We start from the raw sequence: 22,400 nt of genomic DNA on the forward strand, positions 1-22,400 counted from the left end.
TTAAACGATCAAATCAATAAGAGCTTTTTCATGATCAGGACCTTTGTTGGTTAAAGACAGGAAAAGTGAAAAATATACAAATATAATGAATAAACAGTGTTTTAGTCTGTAAAGGTTTTCTGAGAGTGAAACTTTACTGAAGCTGAGTGAACACATGACAGTGAAACTTTACTGAAGCTGAGTGAACACATGACAGTGAAACTTTACTGATGACGAATTTCGAAACTTTGCTAAAGCTGAAACACATGAGTGAACACAGTGAAACTTTCCTGAAGCTGAGTGAACGCATGACAGTGAAAACTTTCCTGAAGCTGGTGAACACATGACGGTGAAACTTTACTGAAGCTGAATGAACATGACAGTGAAACTTTACTGAAGCTGAATAGACGCATGACAGTGAAACTTTACTGAAGCTGGTGAAAACTTACTGAAGCTGAGTGAACATGACAGTGAAACTTTACTGAAGCTGAGTCAACACAAACACGCTGACAGTGAAACTTTACTGAAGTAGTCAACACGCTGACAGTGAAACTTTACTGAAGCTGAGTCAACACATGACGGTGACGGTGAAATCACGCATGACGTTTTACTGTAGAAACATGACCAGTGAACGCATGAACTGCATGACAGTGAAACTTTACTGAAGCTGAGAGTCAAACACATGACATGAAACTTACTGAGTGAACACATGACAGGTTACTGAAGCTGAGTCAACACACATGACAGTGAACACATGACAGTGAAACTTTACTGAAGCTGAGTGAACACACATGACAGTGAAACTTTACTGAAGCTGAGTCAACACATGACAACACATGACAGTGAAACTTTACTGAAGCTGAGTCAACACACGACGGTGAAACTTTACTGAAGCTGGTCAACACATGACAGTGAACACATGACAGTGAAACTTTACTGAAGCTGAGTCAACACATGACAGTGAAACTTTACTGAAGCTGAGTCAACATGACGTGAACACATGACAGTGAAACTTTACTGAAGCTAGAGTCACATGACACACACTGACAGTGAAACTTTACTGAAGCTGAGTCAACACATGACAGTGTGAACACATGACAGTGAGTGAGTCAACACTTTACTGAAGCTGAGTCAACACATGACAGTGAAACTTTACTGAAGTGAGTCAACACATGACAAACTTACTGTGAACACTGAAGCTGACGGACAGTGAAACTTTTGCTGAGTCAACACATGACAACACATGACAGTGAAACTTTACTGAAGAAGAGTGAGTCAACACATGACAGTGAAGCTTTACTGAAGCTGAAGGTCAACACATGACAGTGTATGACAGTGAACACACATGACAGTGAATACATGACAGTGAACACATGACGGTGGCGTCACTTGTTTTCACAGATATGAATCTGTTCTCTGTGGTTATTAAACTTTATCAAAAACTGACTGAACCAACACACACCTGTGTGTGTGTGTGTGTGTGTGTGTGTGTGTGTGTGTGTGTGTGTGTGTGTGTGTGTGTGTTTCCGTTCACTGTGGTTTTTCACAGTAAAAACACAAAAACAGTTCTAATAATCAACGTCACTGTGTCCTTAAAGGAAAAGGTCAGGTTTTTTCAAACAGTGGCTGCATCAGATACTGACTGACTCATATTTGGGGTTGATGTCGCTGTGAGTGCCCCCTGTGTCTGGAACATTTCAGTGATTAAGTTCACATCTTTATCTCACTGTTTGACTGAAGTTCGTAAACTCTCACTCACTCTCCCACACCAAAGTCCATAGAGAAAATCAATGATTTTAACATCACACACAGCAGTTGTTGATCCACTGCTGCCTCCATCACTAAGTTCTGATTTTGTAAAATTCAGATTGACCTCAGTGACAGAAAGTGACCACACGAGGCAACAAAGGACCAGCACCAGCTAAAATCACTGATTTTCTCCAGGGACTTTGGTGTTGGAGAGTGAGTGGTTTGCAAACTTCAGTTTCCTGTCTTGGAAAAGTCCATCTAACAGTGAGATAAAGATGTGAACATGTGTCATGACCTCATACAAACACATTTTAAAGTTAAAGTTAGTTTTTATTAATCCCCTTAGGGAAAGTATTCCTCTGCATTTTGACCCATCCTAGAATTAGGAGCAGTGGGCTGCCACACTGAGTGGCGCCCGGGGAGCACAGAACTTTCTTGTATTTAACTTTTTTCTGTATTTTGGCTGCTGTTTACATTATAATGTAAACTGAATTGATTTTACTGTGAATTAAGTCCATTCAGTCAATGCGGACGCTGTTGCCCTCACAGTGAGGTTAACTTTTATTCTGCTGCCCTCTGGTGGCTGAAGTGAAAAGCTGCTCCACGCCAGCAAAACAAGATCTCTAATTCCAAGTGCAATTTGTTTTTTAACCAAGCTTTTCATCCCCAGCTGCAGTAAAGAGCAGCTTAGCGTGTCATTTGATTCTGTGTCAGTTTTATTGCTTTGTTTGTTTTGTTCCTCTCACGTCTTTTACATTTGTGTCCTATCTGATTTTTAAAAGCGTGTTTTTTTTATGACTTTCTCTACGGCTCCTTTTATGATTATGTTTATTCAGATTTCCACCTTGGCGGACGACAAAGTTCCACTCTATTCTAAAAAGACTTTAAATTGGTTCTGAAGCGCGTTCTTGTCGAGAAACTTCGCTGCTGTGGTTGCTTTCTATGGCATTTATTAACACTTATTATATAAAAACATACAAGTGTTTAATACCAGTTTTATTATTCAGTGAAAAGCCTAAATTCCATGAATTACACTCCATTGGACTTTGATGTCCTTAAAGGCCGAGTGAGCCGTTTGCAAACGTCAGTTTATTTTAATATTTTAACAAATAAAATTAATCTGAGAATAAAATGTAGACTACAGTTCGGTGTTTTTGCTTAAAGTTGTTTTTTTACTCCTTAAATTTCCCGAGTCAGAGGCTGACGTCACTGTCCTTCCACTTCCTGACACAACAAAAAAACGTCGTTGTGGCGTGTTGCATTCTGGGAGCTGAAGTTTGCTGCACTTGTATAGTTGCTTGTGTTCACCACGCGCCAGTATTTGCGGGTTTTGGTAAACGTTAAACGGCCCCTCCGTCTTTTTTTTAAACAACACACGCGGAAAAGAAGAATAAACGCGGCGAACGATCGAGTTATGACAACGCCGTGACGCAGCAAAAACTACAACTCCCACAACATGGCGGCGTCACAGCGTCTCACGTTCACAGCAGCAGCAGCCAGTCACCACGGGAGGAAAAAAACACCGCCGCTTCCGTGTTGTTCTTCTTCTCATATTTTGGTCAGAAAAAGCGTCACTCGCGGCTCCGGTGTCACCGAACTCTGACTGTCATGGTTCTGTGAAAAGCTCGCGAACAACTTCCCGCCCTCTCCCCCCACCCCGTCCCCACCCGACATGATGTCGCTGCTCCAGAGCTCCAAGAAGAAAGACAAGCGGGTTCTGTGCGGAACCTGCCCGGACCCCAAGTGTCAGGCTCGGCTCTTCTTCCCCGCTCACGGCTCCGTTAGCATCGAGTGCACCGAGTGCGGACAGCGGCACGAGCAGCGGAACCTACTCCACGTCGAGGAGGTGACGGACCCGGATGTCGTGCTCCACAATCTGCTCCGGAACGCGCTGCTCGGCGTCACCGGGGCCCCGAAAAAGGGTACGGAGCTGGTGAAGGTGATGGGACTGTCCAACTACCACTGCAAGCTGCTGTCCCCGGTCCTCAGCAGGTATGGCTACGAACCACGTGATGATGTCAACACCTCCCGCCACGGTTATCCCGTTCTAAGCCAGTGCGGTTCACGATGTTACTGCGATAATTGTGTTTTAAGAACACAGAATATTTTCAGATCGTTGATGTCAACCACTGGTGATGGACGTACATTAGATGACCTCCATTTTGTTTGTATAACCTTTCAGAAAATGTGCACTATTATAAATGAGGAATTGTTGGTCAACTTCAAAAAGTCACCAGATAAAAACCTTGTCTGGAGCCTTAAGACTAAGATTAAGATTTTACACCAAATATTACGCAACAAACTCTGGCCTTTGCAGCAAGAAGACCCAGGTCCATGACCTGGTCAGAACAAGGGTCTTGCGTTGAGTTTCCTTGTGTGGGTGCAGGTTCTCCCAGAGTCAAAAAACATGGTTGACTAGAGTCAATTTAAAGTAAGAACAACGTGATGTCTAACAGTTGAGGTTCCGACTTTTCTGATGTTGTACCAACACGATATATAAAGGTCACCTGACAGAATTGTCCGGATCAAAACAATGCGTTGGAAAATTGTTTCACAGCATTTGGTGAGAAATAGATATCTTAAGGGTCCAGTATGCACTTAAATTGTGTGTGTTTTTAAATGTGTATAAGCGCTTTAAAATACAAATTATATGTTTGTTTGTTTTTAGTTTTAAGTTTGTTACAAGTGCCGCAACTGATTTCCAAGATATATTGTGTCATGGAATCAAGATACAAACATATTTAAAAAAATGTCTTCTGTCAAACACAGGTACGGCATGGACAAACAAACAGGCAAGGCCAAGCTTCTGAGGGACATGAACCAAGGTGAGATGTTTGACTGCTCGCTTCTTGGAGACCGAGCTTTCCTGATCGAACCAGACCATGTGTCCACCATGGGCTACGGCAAGGACCGGTCCGGAAGCCTCATTTACCTCCACGACACACTGGAGGAGATAAAGAAAGCCAATGGGAACAGAGAGTGTCTCATCCCGGTCCATGTAGACGGTGACGGGCACTGCCTGGTCCACGCCGTGTCCAGAGCACTTGTGGGCAGAGAACTGTTTTGGCATGCACTCAGAGAGAACCTCAAACAGAACTTCAAGCAGAACCTGGAACACTACAAAGCCCTGTTCCAGGATTTCATTGACTCTGCAGAGTGGGAGGACATCATCAACGAGTGTGACCCCCTCTTTGTCCCACCTGAGGGAGTGCCGCTTGGACTGCGCAACATCCACATATTTGGTTTGGCCAACGTCCTCCACCGTCCCATCATCCTGCTGGACTCCCTGAGTGGGATGAGGAGTTCCGGTGATTACTCTGCGACCTTCCTGCCTGGCCTGGTGGCCGAGGAGCGGTGTCAGGGGAAAGACGGCAAGCTCAACAAACCAATCTGCATCGCCTGGAGCAGCTCCGGCAGGAACCACTACATCCCGCTTGTGGGGATCAAGAACACGATGCTACCCAAACTGCCGGCCCAGCTGCTGCCCAAGGCGTGGGGCGTCCCGCAGGAGCTCATCAGGAAGTACGTCAGGCTGGAAGCGGACGGAAGCTGTGTGATCGGTGGTGACCGCAGTCTGCAGGATAAATATCTGATGAGACTGGTCAACGCCATGGAGGAGGTGTTCATGGAGAAGCATAGCATCCATCCGTCGCTGGTGGCCGACGTGCACCAGTACGTCTACAGACGCACCGGTGTGATTGGCATCCAGCCTGAGGAGGTGATCGAGGCAGCTAAGAGGTCAGTGACGGAGAACCGGCTGCACCGCTGCCTCATATGTGGCGCTCTCTCCGAGCTGCACGTCCTGCAGGAGTGGCTGGTTCCTGGGGGGAAGCTCTACAACTTGGCCAAATCCACACATGGTCAACTGCGACCTGACAAGAACTACAGTTTCCCGCTAAATAACGTGGTCTGTTCTTACGACCCTCAGAGAGACCAGCTCGTCCCGGACTACAAACTGAGCTCCCTCAACACCTGCAACTGGTGCCACGGCACATCAGTCCGTCGCATCCGTGGTAACGGGTCGGTGGTTTACCTGGATGGGGACAGAACCAACACCCGCTCCCAGGGGGGTAAATGTGGATGTGGCTTCAAGCATTACTGGGAGGGAAAGGAATATGACAACCTTCCTGAAGCCTTCCCCATCACACTGGAGTGGGGGGGCCGCGTGGTGCGAGAGACGGTGTACTGGTTCCAGTACGAAGCTGACACGGCATTGAACAGCAACGTGTACGACGTGGCCATGAAACTGGTCACCAAGCACTTCCCAGGTGAGTTTGGCAGCGAGATCCTGGTGCAGAAGGTGGTGAACACCATCCTGCACCACACTGCCAAGAAGAACCCAGATGAGTACAATCCAGTGTCCATTGACGGGGCTCACATCCAGCGTCTGACCGACGCAGTGGAGCCCCAGCCAGCGGCAGAGCCTCAGCCGCCCACAAAGATAATCCTGACTGGACAGAAAGCAAAGACGCTGCACAAAGAGGAGCTGACGATGAGCCGGGCCGAGCGCAGCATCCAGCAGAACATCAGCGAGCAGGCGTCCATCGCTCAGAAACGACGCACTGACAAGCTGAAGCAGGAGCAGAGAGGACACAGCCGGATCTCATCGTCTTCCCCCGGCGGGTCCCCAGAAACCTCCTCCTCCTCTGCTCCGGCCACGCCCACCAAATCCTCCTCCCCCTCCTCATCCAACAGGGAAAAGAAGATCCGTGTGAGCACCAGTGATGGCCGGCAGGCCACGCTTACCCTGCAGGTCCACACCACCTTCTCAGAGCTGCAGAGGAGTGTCGCCAACCAGTTCGGCGTGCCCCCGGCGCAGCAATGCATCCGCCATGGCTTCCCGCCCAAAGAGCTGGTCACCCCGAGGGACGGCGAGGAGAACGAGCCCTTGGCCCTTCAGCACGGTGACAGGGTGACAGTGGAGATACTGAGGGGCCCCGAGGACAAGGGCCCCGCCGCTTCCATCCCTCTGGCGTCCAGCTCGCACTCCACTCTGCACACTGCAAAGAGTGAGGATGGCGTGGCGTCCGGCAGGATGAGCAGCCGGGACCTGCAGGACAGCATCGACCTGGAGATGTCCTCCCTCTGTCTCCTAGCAACCCTGATGGGTAAGCTTTAAATCCTCTATGAGAACAAAAACTGCTTCTATTGATCTGTTATTGACTGTTGTGCTGATTATTTTTCATCAAAAGAGTGAAACAACTGTAGCAGAACGTTTGAAACATCTTTAATTTATTTGACTAATATCTTCTGTACAATGATCATCTCACGAGATAAACGTCAACTGGATGAATTAGATTTGGTGAATTTGTCCTGACATTATGACGGAGTGCAGAGTGATATGAGTAAAATCTTGAGTTCTTGACTATTTCTCATACTCACTCTCACACAGCAAACCTCAGAGAGAAAATCAGTGATTTTAGCTGGCAGGGACACAGGATTTGCTGGTCCTCTTCTGCCTCGTGTGGTCACTTTGTGTCACTGAGGTCAATCTGAGCGAAGGATTTCAAACACTGAAGTGACTAAATAAGACATTTGAACTTAGTGATGGAGGCAGCAGTGGATGAACAACTCCTGTGTGTGATGTTAAAATCACTGATTTTCTCTATGGGTTTTGGTGTGGGAGAGTGAGTGGTTTACAAACCTCAGTTTCCTGTTGGAAAAGTCTGTCTCACAGGGAGATACAGACATGATCATGTGACGTAGATATCGTAGAAATTTAAGTTGGCTAAATTCATGCGTTTGTTCGTGTAAATGCTTCAAGAATTCCTGAAATATCCCTTTACATTATTATACATTACAAAATCACATTAATGTACAGTTTCACTACATACGCACACACACACACACAGGAAGCAGGCCACGCCCATGACAGCGTCTGTATCTGATGTGTGTTACCAGAAAACTGTGTGTGTGTGCGCGCGCGTGCGCATGTGTGAGTGAATGTGCTGACTCAGGCTCCTCACCTGCCAGCAGGGTCAAAGGTCACAGCTGAGCTCAGATAAACAGATGCTGTTGTGTTTCCTGTGACCAAAGAAACACATAGCAAAGTCTGGACTTTGACTCAATCTTTGATTCTTCAGTCAGAGTAACTATACACACACACAACCACATAATCGTCATCAATAAAACAGAAATAGACCAGAAAACACAGTCACTGTGAAACAAACCTGACGGTGCTGTTAGCGCCCCCCTGTGTCCTGTCTTTATGTCCTCGTGAACAAGTGTGAATTCATGCATTCATTCATTTTATTTCATTTTTTCCCAGGTGAAGATGTTTGGTCGTATGCTAAGAAGCTTCCGCACCTGTTCCAGCAGGGCGGCGTCTTCTACAACATCGTCAAGAAAGACATGGGTACGTTTGTCTGTGAGAAGGACAATCTGCAAAGAGCAATCGTTACTGTAGTCAAAGGAAAATGTTAAATGAGTTTAAAGAAAAGCACAAAGATTTAAGTTAGCAAAACTGCTCCTGGTAACAAATGTAACTAAAGTTTGAAAATAAAACCATGTTAACGATCGTTAACATTCAATAGAACATACTTTTAGGTTTTACATATGTTATGTTTAAAAAAAAAGTTGTATTAACTTTACAAAAATGTTACTGAAGTCTCTCATGTAGCAAAAAAAAAAGATTGACTTTTTACTGAAAAAGTGAGTGATCTTTCCGACTTCAAAACACGACAAAATATTTTAGAAATGGTACAAGAAAGTCACCTTTCAACACATTAACTAGTTACTAATGTAACTAAAACATGTCACCAGAACACGATCATTGTGTTGGAGGCGGAGCTTCAACCTGAAGTTTGTTTTAGTTTTATGACTTTATTGCGATGTTTGAAATCGCAAGAATTCTCTTCACGGCACTTCAGTGAAATTTTAAGAGTTTTTCACTTTTATGATTATCCTGAAAAACAAAATTTGTTCAGTCTCGTGATTTTGATGTGCTGACGTGCAGGTAGTGAAGGGGGTGTGGCCTCTGTTTCAGGTCTGATGGACGGGAAACACTGCACGCTGCCTCACCTGACGGGGAAGACGTTTGTCTTTAACGCAGCTGAGCAACGTCTGGAACTCTGTGTGGACGCTGCTGGTCACTTTGTCGTCAGCCCCGACGTGGAAGAGCTGGTGAAGGAGGCGCTGGTGCAGCTGCGTGCGGAGGTGGCCACCAGGGGCAGCAGAGAGGGCAGTCCGTCACACGGCGGGGCGCTGAAGCTGGGCGGCGGTGGCGTCGTCCGCAAGAAGGAGCCGCTGCAGAACATCACTGCCTTCCAGGGCAAAGGTCACTCCCTGGGCAGTGCTGGAGGGTCCTCCCCTCCGGAACATCGGCCAATCAGACGGCAGCACAGCAGCGGCGTGGACCTGAGCTCCAGCGTGACCAGTGGTCCACCCGACCTGTCTGACATCCCCGAGGACGCCACCCGGGAGCTGGTCCGCATGGCGCCGGGCTTCGTCACAACCAAGGACAGTCGCGGTTTGGACCCGGACCTAATGGAGCAGCAGAGGAGGAAACTGCAGGAAATGGTCTCCTCCATCCAAGCCTCCATGGAGCGCCACCTGAGGGAGCAGCAGAGCGCTGCAGCGGCAGGGGGCGGAGCCAGCCACGAGCAGAGAGGTGGCGGTCACTCACCTGCAGCTGTGTCCTCAGCGGACGGGAAAGAGGAGGAGCCTGAGGAGATGATGGAGAGTCAGGAGACCGGACAGAGCGGCTCCACTGAACCCATGGATCACTCCTGATCACTCGCTGAACCCCCGGCGCTGCCCGGCCAGCCTCTGTGGGTCATCACGCAGCCACAGGTCAAAGGTCAACGCTTCCGTCTTCATCGTGTTTCCTTGTCTTTAACTGCATGACTGTAACGTCCTGAGACGTGAGGCGGCGCGTCACGGACTTAACGTCCTTCCTCTCGCACCAAAATGGCCGCCGTCCTGTTGCTGTGCGTTTGACCTTGCTCTCTGTCGCCACTGCTGGCGACACGACGGTGCCGTGTAGGAAATAATAAATTCATTCATTTACTTCATCTTAAGTTAATGGTGCATCACAAGCAAACATCGTGCAATATGTCGTATGTTTCTGCGACGGGATTGCATTGTCTGTGACTCGAGCACGAACACGCCGCTGGATTCGCTGTAGATCGCGAAAAAAACAAAAACCAACGTTAAAAAGTCTTAATTTAAAAGTTGGCTGTGAAAACGCTTCATCACCGACGCGTCTGCATTTTCTTCACAGAGTTGCCGCTAAGTTAAAGCTGAAGGACCAAACTGCACCACCTACTGGTGACTCTGAGCTTCTGCAGCGTTTGACACTTAAAGGAAAAAAAAACCCTGCACAGTCGTCGATTTCTATTCTGCAGAAATGTTATCAATCGTCGAAACCTTTTGCGATAAACCAACCGGACCTTTAGTCATAATAGAATTAGTGACACCTTGTGGCAAAAGTGCAGATCAAACAAACGGAAAAGTGCGATTGTCTTTGTCGTCAGAAAGGACACAGAGTCCTTAAAAAGTTAAAACGTTAGGGACAAGGGACAAAATGTTAAAGTCACATGTTAACGTGAACAGGTGACGTTTATTGGGTTAAAAGAATTATGATTTAAAAGCAGGAACAGTTTGTCATGTGCTGGGGGCGCCATCGTTTCCCTTAAGAAAAACACGATAAAACCACATAATGCACCTTTTTTTTGTTAAAGGGACAGTTCAGTTTTTTTCTATAATAAAAACACTGAACTTTACCTTTAAATAAGTGTTTTATTTTATAGCTCCGAGGTTTTCGTTTTGTTTTTAAGTTGTTGTGAAAAAAACAAACGTACATGAGTTCGTGAGAAGTCGGAGCTCAGGCACCTGGCGAGTGTTTGTGTGTGTGTGTGTGTGTACCTGCTGTACTAATAACAATGTAATCAGCTGTAAAATAATGGTAAATAATGTAGAATATTTGGACTTGTACAGAGAAACTGAGTCCACTTTGTTCAGCTCATCTTTGTTTGATTCTCTGCTTCGACATCGTGTGCATGTGACCACTTTTCAGCCAACAATAAAAATCACTTCCTTTACTTTGTCTTTGTTGTCGTCACTAATGCATGAATGAAGGAAAGACTGAGTGAAGGTGTTTATTCCTCTTCTGTGATTAGTTACATTTCAGAAATGTGTGAAACTTGTTTTAATAAAGAGTGAATAAAATGATGAGTGTGGATTAATCTGAAGGGATTCAGATTACTAAAGCGGGTAAAACCTGTTCATGTAATCAGATTAACACAGTGTTTCATTGTGAAATATAAATGTGGTGAAACTCTGACACAACACAAATAATTAGGGTTAAAATTAAAGCAGTGGCTTAAAAAAAATAATTAAATAATTTTGTTGATTCTGTCTATTTTTTAAATCATATTTAATAAAATAAATATGATTTTCAATGCAACAGCCTTTAAAATCAAAGACACTTAATCATCACGTAACCTGATCTAAAATCTTATTAAAGATATAATATCCATATGCTGATGCTCCGCTACGTCTCCCATGACGATGACTGGGAGGAATCTGCAGTGTCTCCTCCCACAAATGTGCAGTAGGCATGTCCGTGAGTCTCCAGGTGCTTCTGAAAAGACGACATCTGGTTGAAGGTCTTTGAGCAGTGGCTGCAGGAATACGGCTTCTCCCCCGTGTGGATCCTCGTGTGAATCTTCAGCTGATTACTGTTCCGGAAAAACTTCCCACACGTAATGCAGCCAAACGGCTTCTCGCCCAGGTGGATCTTCAGGTGAGCGTTCAGTCCTGACTTGTCGACAAAGCCCTTCTGGCAGAAGCTGCACAGGTACGGCTTCTCGCCAGTGTGCGTCCTCAGGTGCACGGTCAGCGACGTGCTCTGTCTGAACGCTCGGCCACACGTCGGGCAGGTGTATGGCCGCTCGTCCGTGTGGACCCTCGCGTGGCGGACGAAGAGCTCGGGCAGTGCGAAGCGGCGGCCACAGACCTGGCACTCGTGTGGCTTCTCGCCAGTATGCGTGCGCTGGTGAGCGCGCAGCGACGACGTGTGGCCGAACGTCTTCCCGCAGGTCATGCAGACGTACGGCCGTTCGCCCGTGTGAGTCCTCATGTGCTGCGTCAGAGCCGATTTCTGGTTGAACCTGTTCCCGCACGTTTGGCACGCGTGCGGCTTCTCGCCCGTGTGTGTCCTCACGTGTGACGCCAGCAGGTACTTACGCCCGAAAGCTTTCCCACATGTGTCACATGTGAAGGACTTTGCGTCGGCACGTTTCTTTGGTGTGGGGTCACTTCCTGCGGTCTGCTCTGGGTCACCACTGAGACCGTCCTCTGCAGCAGGAGCGGGCAGGACGGTGACATTCTGCTGACGTTCCTGCTGACTGCTGCATGGCTCCTCCTCCTGCTCCTCTTTAATCTGTGGACTTTCTTCGTCCAGATCATCTTCCTCACAGACGTCCTGCTGCTGAAGCTCTGGACACAAAGAGACACAGACACATTGACCCTCCTGTCATCATCATGTGTTGAGAAGAAAAACACTTGAATGTTGTATTTTGTTTTGAACAAAAATAAGCACTTTTCACAACATGTAGTGAAAAAAAAAAAATCCAATTTTTATGGTTTCACACCAACACAAAACACTTGTAAACACTGTATATGAAGTTATCTTTTAATTCTTTGTGTTTGTCTGGATTTAACTCCGTCCTCACAAATGTGTGTGTACGTCCTCAGTCAGACTACGACCTCGGTCAGACTACGACCTCAGTCAGACTACGTCCTGACTTCTGTCGGACGACATGGACCTAGCCTCTGTGTCTCAGCCTGGTTTTAACTGGTGGAGTGAAAAACGAGAGATTTAATATTATGGTTTGTGTCACTCACCGCTCCTCAGCAGCTTGTTCTTCCAGACTTTGTCCGTCAGTCCGCGCTGACGTCTGATCTCCTCCTCGTAGCCGACAAAGAACCTCTCGAGGACATTGAAGGTCTCGTCGACAGCGACGGTCAGCTGCTCGTCTACAAACTCACTCCGACTGCCATGGTGAATCTCTGTGGTCGTAGCAGAGTGGTGACAGAGAAGCTGCCGGTCAGTGTCTGACGACGTGAACGTGAAGGTGTGGTTTTCCTGCTTCACGACAAGCTGATGTTCCTCCTGACTGCTGCATGGCTCCTCCTCCTGCTCCTCTTTGACCCGAGGAGGTTCCTCCTCCTCCTCCTCTTTACAGACATGCTGCTGCTGGAGCTCTGGGCAAACACAGAGACAAAGGAAACGGGTCAATCATGTGACATGATGTGATGATATAACTAAACTGGTTTGACTCACTTTTTCTCTGCAGCTCAGGTTTTTGAAGCTTGTCCAGCAGGGGTCGCCGTCGCTGACCATCCACGTCCTCCTCGCACTCGGCCAGAGTTTCACTGAGGACGGTGAAGAGTTGTTCAACAGCAGCGCTGAGTCGCTGCCGGACAAATTGCGTCTGAGCGTTACAGTGACTCAGCACGCGTGTCTCAGGATCTGCGTCCTGACTGCTGCATACGTCCTCCTCTTTCACCTGCACAGGTCCTCTTTCCTCCTGGTCCTCACTGGAGATCTCCTCCTCCTCTTTACAAACCTGCTGCTGTGGACAGTCTGGACAGACACAGAGACACAGGAAACAGTGGCAAATGAAGAAAAAGGAAAAAGCGGCGCTGCGTTTTATTTTGACTAATAACTGATGCCGATATTTTTGACCCAAATATTTAGCCAATTTTCTGTTTTCCCCTGCATTTACTTAGAATAACAAAATATTGACACATTATCAGTATTATACGATATTGGCTTTAAAGGTTAGTATCAGATATGGGCTAAGGATGTCACAAAATCACTGTTCACTCAATTATCAACTGATACTGATGTCACAAACTCCACTATCGACTAATACCGATATCACAAACTCTATTATCGACTGATACCAAAGTCACAAACTCTATTATCGACTGATACCAAAGTCACAAACTCTATTATCGACTGATACCAAAGTCACAAACTCTATTATCGACTGATACTGATGTTAGAAACTCTATTATCGACTGACACCGATGTTAGAAACTCTATTATCAACTTATACCGATGTCACAAACTCTATTATCGACTGATACCGATGTTAGAAACTCTATTATCGACTGACACCGACATCACAAACTCTATTATCAACTTATACCGATGTCACAAACTCTATTATCGACTAATACCGATATCACAGACTCTATTATCAACTGATACCGATGTCACAAACTCTACTATCGACTGATCCCACAATCAGTCCATTCCGCAGCTGTACTCTTTTCTATAGCCCGCGAGCGCGCGCGCACACACACACACACACACACACACAGGTCTCGTCCATAGACTAAGGTCGCACTGCGTTGTCTGGAGATTTCCTTGCTCCATATCTGATGACAGTGGGACGGGACGACATTTGAAGATAGTGTTAAGTGTTTCATTTTTGGGCAGTGGAGTAGGGATGCACCGAAAATTTGGCAACAGTTTGCATATCACAGCTCGACTACAAACATGGTATATCAAAAAAAAACGCTAAGCTAACTTGTCTATGTTATGTTTGTATACTCAAAACAGACGGAGAAACCTATCAGATTTGTCATATTTCAATGTTTTAGTCTAATAACCGCAACAGCCTGTTTGTGTCTGAGCCGCGAAGCTGAGCTCATATGTTCAGTGTCGTCCTCACACAGACAAATCCTCTAAATATTCCTCAACAGTTCTTCTGCTGATATCACTAGTTGACATGCAAAGTGCTTTCAGAGCCATCAGACTCTGTCAACTACCCCTCCCCACTCTACCCCTCCACTAACTACTGTTGCTAGCGCAAGCAGCAGTACTACCGGCAGGTGGCGCCGTCGCTAGCTGAGCTGCTACTAATAAAACAACCACGTTAACAAATACATTAACACTGGGAAAATTATTTCAAGAAAAAAAGCAACAATAATGTGTATGTGTTAGTGTGTCCGTTTGTCTGTGTTTGTGTGTGTATGTATGTCTCACCGGTCCTCAGCCGTTTTATCTCCAACAGTCGCCGTTCGCGCTCGCGTTCATACTGTGCGACGGTGTGTGTGAAGTGTGTGTGTATGTGTTGGACAGCAGTGGTAAGTGTCCGCGTGACCAACTCTCTCAAACTGTCCACTGTGGACATGACGATGCTCCGCGGCTAGGCTAAGCTAACACAAACACACCGCTTCCGCTCCGTGCCTCACTGGCCATGGTCCGTGCGGTGGCGGGAGAGAGAGTCCGCTTTGTGTTCCGCTTCTTCTTCTTTTTGTTTTATGGCGGTTTTTGCATTACCGCCCCCTTCTGCTCTGGTGGGTGAACCAGAAAAAAAGCCACCCTCATAACGTACTTGCACGCACATACACTCTTACCCTATATATTTCCCCCATTTCTGTCCTACTTTATATCCTATAAAAAAGCCCTGTATCGCTTAAGAACTTCACTACTATCCTGACTCGTGCTTTCTCACTCATTTCCATTATTCCCTTTAAATTAAAGATCCCATATTATACCCTATTTCTCCAAGTTAAACTAGTTCCCTGGTGTCCTAATGAACATGTCTGTGACATGCTTTGGTCAAAATACCATAAGGATGAAGCACCATAGCAGTTCAATAACCCTGCCAAAACAGCCCCTTTCAGAACGCTTGGTTTTGTGCCTGGTCCCTTTACATGCAAATGAGACACAGGCAAACACACACCCACTTTTTCTAGGGGGTGTGTCGATGCTGGCACTCACGCCACCATGACAACAGTTGAACGTGAACCGTGGGAGGAACATGGCTGGTGGAGGAAACTAATATGTCCCCTTTAAATTCTTGATCCCCTAATTTTTGACTGCTCTACACCTCATACGTACATAGATTCCACAGATTCCTCCTCTTCCTGACCCCTCTCACACCGTCCTGTCTGATGCTTCCCTACCAATTTAAGTGACTTATTCAGTGCACAGTGCCCTAGCCTTAACCTCATTATCACAACCTCCTCTCTCCTGTGTCCCATACCTGCCCTATTGACCCTGATGCTGTTTTGTATTTGATATAAATGCCTCCCTCTACCCTCTCTATCCCACCTCGCCATATTTGATTGGTTTTTTCCCCAGATGATCCTCTTAACCTCAGCCTTACTGACACTCCACACTTCCATGTCTACTCTTCCTTTCCTAAATGCCCTCTTTGCTAATTCATCTGCCCTCTCATTCCCCCTCACCCCACATGTGCTGGTACCTTAACATAACATAAATCCAACCTGACCTCCTCTGTTCATTATTCTAGTAACTGACAGAAGAATTTCATATAACATGTCCTGAAATCATTTCACGCTCGACAGAACTGATGAAGAATCTGAGCAGATCAGTGCCTTGTTGTTTTCTAGCCTCTTCCACCCATCTTAATGCTACCAACACTGCCAGCATCTCCACTGTGTAGACCCTTTATATGATGTTCTCCTATACTTACCCCAATTCTCTTTACTGGTACAGCCACCCCAAATCCTGTCACACCTGTTTCAGGTTCCTTAGCTCCATCTGCATATATCAGTATAAAATCATTATACTCTGCCATTGATACTTAAAAGCACTTAGCAAATCTATTTGACTGTTTCTTTTTCTTTTTTCTTTTCTAACAAAGGCCAGTCTATTTCTGGGCCCTCAAGCAACCATATTGGTGTTGCTGGATACACTATTGTAGGGCTTATCTCACTGCTAAGACTCCCAGTTCATTTGCTAATTCATTCCCTACTCTCCCAAAATGTTCCCTCTGACTCTTCCCATTCTCCCAGCACTCCTGCAATAACTCTTTCGTCGGATGCGAATCACTGTGTCCCTTCAAATTTGCCCAGTAGTTTACCATCAGCTGCTTCCTTCTCAACCCCAGAGGCATCTCTCCCATCCCTGAATCACATCCAGCTTCTTAAGCCTAGACCTTGCAGCTGATCCATACACAATACTAATCAAACACTGATCTAATTAAGGCCACATACACTCTTCTCAGTGCCGAGCAACTAGCTCCCCATTCCCTTCCTGTCAGACATCTCAACATATTTATCATTTTATTGCATTTCTCTTCTACTCTAATGAATCCAACACTACAACCAAAAATGTAAATGTTCCAAATTTTTCCAGTTCATTCCCATCCATTTTCAGTTTAATTCCTTCCCCTATTTGTTTCCTACTAAAATAAACAGTCTGGGTTTTTTCCACGAGAACCGGCACCCCAATCATAACCTCACTCCATCACCTCATCAATAGCCTCTTTTCCACAAGACCCCATCATCCACAAAGAGTGACGTGCCGATCTCCTCTGGTACTTTTGAAAATACATAATTAATCATTACTGTAAAGAGTAACAGGCTAATCACACTCCCTTGAGGAGACCCATACTCCACTGCATATTGCCTCGACAATTCTTCCCCAACTCATACCTGTATTTTTCTTCCCAACAGAAAGTCCTTAATCCAATTATGCCCATATTGCACAGCTTTATTAACAATCCTTCCTTCCATATCACGTCATATGCTTTTTCAATATCAAAAAACACTGCAACTACTGATTCTTTATTTGCCTGTGCCTTTGTTATCGCAGTCTCTAGTCTTATTTCTTCCTTTTCTAAAACCACTTTGATAATTTGCCAGCATTTCTCGCTTTTCAAGATCATATGTTAATGTTTCTGTTATCATCATTTCCATTATTTTACACAGATTTGATGTTAACGCTAGTGGGTTGTGAAGGATCCTTACTGGGTTTTCTTATAGGAAGCACTTCCAACGCCAAGGCTAAAAACCAGCGGTGACCACGCCTACTCTGTTAGAGCGCCTTGGCTTTGGAACAGCCTGCCTGCGGAGATAAGGCTTGCGAACTCAGTGTCATCTTTTAAATCTCTTCTTAAAACTAATTTTTATGGACTTGCTTTTATGTGACACCGTCCTTTTATCCTTTTATCTCTTTTCTTTTTTTTTTCCTTTTTATTTATCTATTTTTAAGAGTGTTAACCACCCTTAATCCTTTCATCACATTGTTTTCTTCCTTAATGTGCATTTTTATTCTGTATGTATAAGCACACTGTAAATTGCTGTTTTTAAAAGTCAGTCATCATCTAACCGCTTTATCCTCCACCAGAGGGTCACGGGGGGTGCTGTGCCAATCTCAGCTACATCGGGCGATAGGCGGGGTACACCCTGGACAGTTTGCCAGTCCATCGCAGGGCCACACATAGATAGAGACAGACAACCATTCACTCTCACACTCACTCCTATGGTCAATTTAGAGTGTCCAATTAACCTAATCCCCACATTGCATGTTTTTGGACTGTGGGAGGAAGCCGGAGAACCCGGAGAGAACCCACGCACACACGGGGAGAACATGCAAACTCCATGCAGAAAGACCCTTGTTCCAACAGGGGCTCGAACCCGGGTCTTGGCTATATAAATAAAGCTTTACTTACATACTTACTTACTGCTTCTTTCCAGGCACCTGGTAACCTTCCCTCTTTCCATACCTTATTATAAAATTGCAGCAATTTTAACAATGCTCTCTCTCCCCTAGTTGTTTTAGTATTATATAGCATATCTTAACTTTCCCAGGAGAGGTTGGTTTTGATTTATTTATCTCCCTCATCATTTCTGCCATACTAAATGGATCATCAGTCGCCCCCCCCACACACATCCTCGCATTCCATTGTAAAAGAATTACCATGATCAATATCAACCCACACATGTTACATCCTGGCTTGACTGAATTGCGAGGTTCTCCCTCACTTCTTCCTATGTCAGTCACATTAATCCTAAACTGGATTTGAACACTTTTTGATTTCACTTCAGCTGTACCGTTGATCACTCCTGTTGGGAATGTCACTAAATCTCTTTTGTTTACACACACCCTGTCATCTCTTTGCTCATTTCCATATTCATTCTGTGTTCTTGATACACTCACAGCTTCTGCGTCTGTGCTCTTATTTTTTTGGATATTCGTTCCCCGTCTCATAGTCTCACAGCCACCATCTGCTACACTATACCTTTGCATATTTTATTTCTCCTATTTTACCAGCCAGGTTTGTCAGCGTGAATGGATTTATTTTCTTCATTTTGTTCTTGTCCCTTTTCATCAAACCTTAGCAATACATTTCTCCTGTTTCACCGTATGCATTTTTCCCTACTTCATCATTTTCATTATTCTCATCACCATCCCTTCTTAATCTCTTCTTCCCTTTTGCTTGGCTGCTTTGCTTCTTGTCCTTCTATCCCCTCCACTCCCCCTCATTGTCCCCCTCTCTCCCTTCACCAACTTCCATTCCTGCCCAGCTGCCTATCTCTGATCCATTCTCAGAGCAGTCGTGCTCAACCGACTCAGACAAGTCATTTGGTCGACTTGAAATTCCTCGTTCACCTCCTCCATTTTCCGTCAGGTAGAGTTTGTTTAAGAGTCGTACTCAGATATCCACCCGACCACTCAATCCAACTCTCCTTCAAATTACTTTGATAAGTTGTTAAATCAATTATTCTTCCAAAAAACTCGCTTTTCTCTCTCACAACAAACCTCCAACTACTTCCTCGTGCATGCGCCTTTCCGACCGACAAGTTTGTGTTCCGCTTCACGTGTGAAGGTACGGAAGTCTGTTTCTATGGAGACCAATATTACATAATTACATAATAATAAATAAAAGAAAGAATAATACATACAAAAATGTATTATTTTATTTTTTCTTTCTTTTCTTCTTTTATTATTATGCCATTTATCGTCCTCCTTGTGTTTCCAATTATGACTTCCACACTGTGGAGACTCAGACTTTTATTCACAGTTTCACTAAGCTTTTTAATCATAAATGTGCATTTTTTAATGTCTTGTTTATATTTTTGTTGTAAAGGTCTGACAAATAAAGAAAAAACAACTAAAACTAATCGACAATAATGAATAACCTTACAAATAAATTATGTAAACTGTTAAAATGATTTCTTTTTTTAAATGAAAATTGGTAATTTTTGTTGTTGTTTTGTATAAAAGTGTGAACAAAACCAAAGTAGTCTTTTATATATTTTATATAGCAGCTGTGTTTACAGAGCAATTGTGACTGTTTATTTTCATTGGTTGACCACGATGAACATGGGCAGCGTTAGGACCCAGAGCAGATTGTCTGTAAGAGTCAGCACAGTAAATATAGCTGTGTGTGTGTGTGTGTTTACAAGTGTCCGTCCCTTAGAACCAGAACACTGAACTGATCCACACAGAGAAGAAGCTGAAGATTGACTGAATGTGAGTCTGTGTGTGTGTGTGTCAGTTTGTTTGTATGAGGCACAGACACACTGTGACTGTGCAGTGAGCGCCCCCTGCTGCTCTGAATTAACCTGAGAGCCCTTTCTCAATACCCAAGAATGCAAGTATGTACTTGAAGTACGACTGGAGAATTATGAATATTGAGAAAGGGTGTGAAAACATGGCTGCCAAACAAAAGACTTAATAATATCTACGTCACATGATCATGTTTTTATCTCACTGTCAGACAGACTTTTCCACCAGGAAACTGACGTTTGTAAATCACTCACTCTCCCACACCAAACCCCAGAGAGAAATCAGTGATTTTAACATCACACACACAGGAGTTGTTGATCCACTGCTGCCTCCATCACTAAGTTCTAATGAGTTATTAAGTAAAATTCTGCATTTTTAATTATTTGTTCAGATTGACCTCAGTGACACAAAGTGACCACACAAGGCAGCAGAGGACCAGCAGCTCCTGTGTCCCCACAGCTAAAATCACTGATTTTCTCTATGAGGTTTGGTGTGGGAGAGTGAGGGGTTTACAAACTTCAGTTTCCTGTTGGAAAAGTCCGTCTCACATAGATTCCTGATCACTGTGAGTGACCTAGAGTTGTTCCCAATGTGTTCACAAGATTTAACATGGACACTATCTGGATACTTTATCACATTTTGGAGAATGTCCACAGTGACATCGGTGGACGTTTGCGTCCTCACACACGGCTCTGAAGCAGCTGGTGTCTGTCTCCACAGAGCTTGTGAGGGTCAGGAGTACGGGAGCCTGTGAGGTCACGATGCTGCAGCTGTGTAAAATCACAGATGCTCTGTTCATCAGTAACGCCCGCTCCGTCTGCAGTGACCAGCTCATCCAGCAGGAGGCGGTGACACTCTGCATCAACGTGTCCAAGCAGCAGCCGTTTCCGTCCGCCGCCGTCGCCAAACTGCAGGTGCCCGTCTACGACAACCCCAGTGAGGACCTCTACGGCCACTTTGACCTCTGCGCCGACGCCATCCAGGGGGAGGAGGAGGTCGGAGGTCGCAGCGTCGTCTACTGCAAGAATGGACGCAGCCGCTCGGCTGCTGTCTGCATCGCTTACCTGATGAAGCACAGCAGACTGTCGCTGACGGACGCCATACAGGTGAGGTCAGAGGTGAGCTCAGAGGTCAAAGTCGAGCTCAGAGGTCAAAGGTGAGCTCAGAGGTGAGGTCAGAGCAAAGATGAGGTTGAAATAACCAAAGGGGTCAAAGGTCAGCAGTGTTCTCCAGTTGTAAAGAGGAAGTGAAACAGGAAACTCTTTTTTTCTTCTTGTTCAGAAAGTGAAGACAGCTCGTCACGTAATTGACCCGAACCCAGGATTCATGATTCAGCTGCAGAGATTTGAAGAGGATCTGAAGAGAAGACACACACACACACACACTGACACACAATGACATACACACACTGTGTGCGAAAGACATCATAGTCGCAATGGTCGCAAGTTCGATTCCAACCCTAGCTGATTGTACTCAATTCAATTGTAAGTCGCTTTGGATAAAAGCGTCTGCTAAATGACATGTAATGTGATGTAACACACACACACACACACACACACACACAGGCATATGTGGTTTCTGAGGTCAACATGTTTTTCAGTGATTTATGGGGTAACATGTTTTCACACATTTTACTTCATATCAGCTTGAAAGTCACTTCAAAAATGTTCCTTCAAGCCCCAGAAAACAAATCTAAAATTTAAAAAATGATTTCACTTTCAGAACATGTATAAACTCAATATGTGACATATGACCAATTTATAGGGTCGATCACAAATTATGGCTTATGTGACCACCTGGGTTTATGAGGTCAGTTTGCTAACAACACACAAAACTAGCCTCTTGGGGGTCTAAGGACTGACAAATATTACAAGGCCTATACAAACAATGTTATTTTTAGCCTTTTTAAAGCTTACCACTAGGTGGAGACAGAACCTTCATTTCTTTTCCTATGTAAAACCATCTTGTGATTATGTCTGTAGTATGCTACACATTACCCTTGGAATATGAACAAAATATACTGCATTAGAAACATTAGAAAAACATCTAAATGTTTATTGATTATCAATTAATGCAACTGACAGAACATTCACATTTGCATAATATCTGAGTAACTTCTGTGCAACTGACAAATAATTGACATTAGTGCTGGACAGTATAACTGTTCATATCAAACCTGGTACACTCCGCTCCCTCTCTCACTCGACCACACACGCACACTCTTGCTGGATCACTCGTGCATAAAAACACTGTTGCATATGTGAAACTTTTGAAGGTTTGAACAAATACACTTATATATGTGATGGAAATGATGTACTTCATGTACTTCATGAAGAGAAATGTTCAGTGCAACTGTCTGATGTGACTTGTGACCTGTGACCCTTTG

The 22,400-nt window shown here is 45.0% G+C and overlaps 3 protein-coding genes across 3 annotated transcripts; 2 read left to right on the top strand and 1 right to left on the bottom strand.

The window, feature by feature from the left end:
* The first annotated feature begins 3,210 nt into the window (after positions 1–3,210).
* Positions 3,211–10,769, top strand: vcpip1 (valosin containing protein (p97)/p47 complex interacting protein 1). Its single transcript, XM_044031859.1, has 4 exons — positions 3,211–3,720; positions 4,498–6,836; positions 7,997–8,083; positions 8,714–10,769. Exons 1-4 carry the CDS (start codon positions 3,401–3,403, stop codon positions 9,457–9,459), a joined length of 3,492 nt encoding a protein of 1,163 aa, XP_043887794.1. The 5' UTR covers positions 3,211–3,400; the 3' UTR covers positions 9,460–10,769.
* Positions 10,770–11,094: 325 nt separating this feature from the next.
* On the bottom strand, positions 11,095–14,978 carry LOC122773298 (zinc finger protein 2 homolog). The gene is made up of 4 exons (XM_044031873.1): positions 14,732–14,978; positions 13,016–13,318; positions 12,577–12,936; positions 11,095–12,168 (listed from the first exon to the last, which is right to left on the bottom strand). The coding sequence occupies exons 1-4, from the start codon at positions 14,877–14,879 to the stop codon at positions 11,222–11,224; spliced, it is 1,758 nt and encodes a 585-aa protein (XP_043887808.1). The 5' UTR covers positions 14,880–14,978; the 3' UTR covers positions 11,095–11,221.
* A 4,941-nt stretch (positions 14,979–19,919) lies between these two features.
* On the top strand, positions 19,920–21,412 carry dusp28 (dual specificity phosphatase 28). The gene is made up of 3 exons (XM_044043658.1): positions 19,920–19,978; positions 20,735–21,120; positions 21,296–21,412. The coding sequence occupies exons 2-3, from the start codon at positions 20,776–20,778 to the stop codon at positions 21,410–21,412; spliced, it is 462 nt and encodes a 153-aa protein (XP_043899593.1). The 5' UTR covers positions 19,920–19,978; positions 20,735–20,775.
* Positions 21,413–22,400: the final 988 nt, after the last annotated feature.

The sequence above is a fragment of the Solea senegalensis genome, linkage group LG1 (genome assembly GCF_019176455.1).
Source record: "Solea senegalensis isolate Sse05_10M linkage group LG1, IFAPA_SoseM_1, whole genome shotgun sequence".
Lineage (NCBI taxonomy): Eukaryota > Metazoa > Chordata > Actinopteri > Pleuronectiformes > Soleidae > Solea > Solea senegalensis.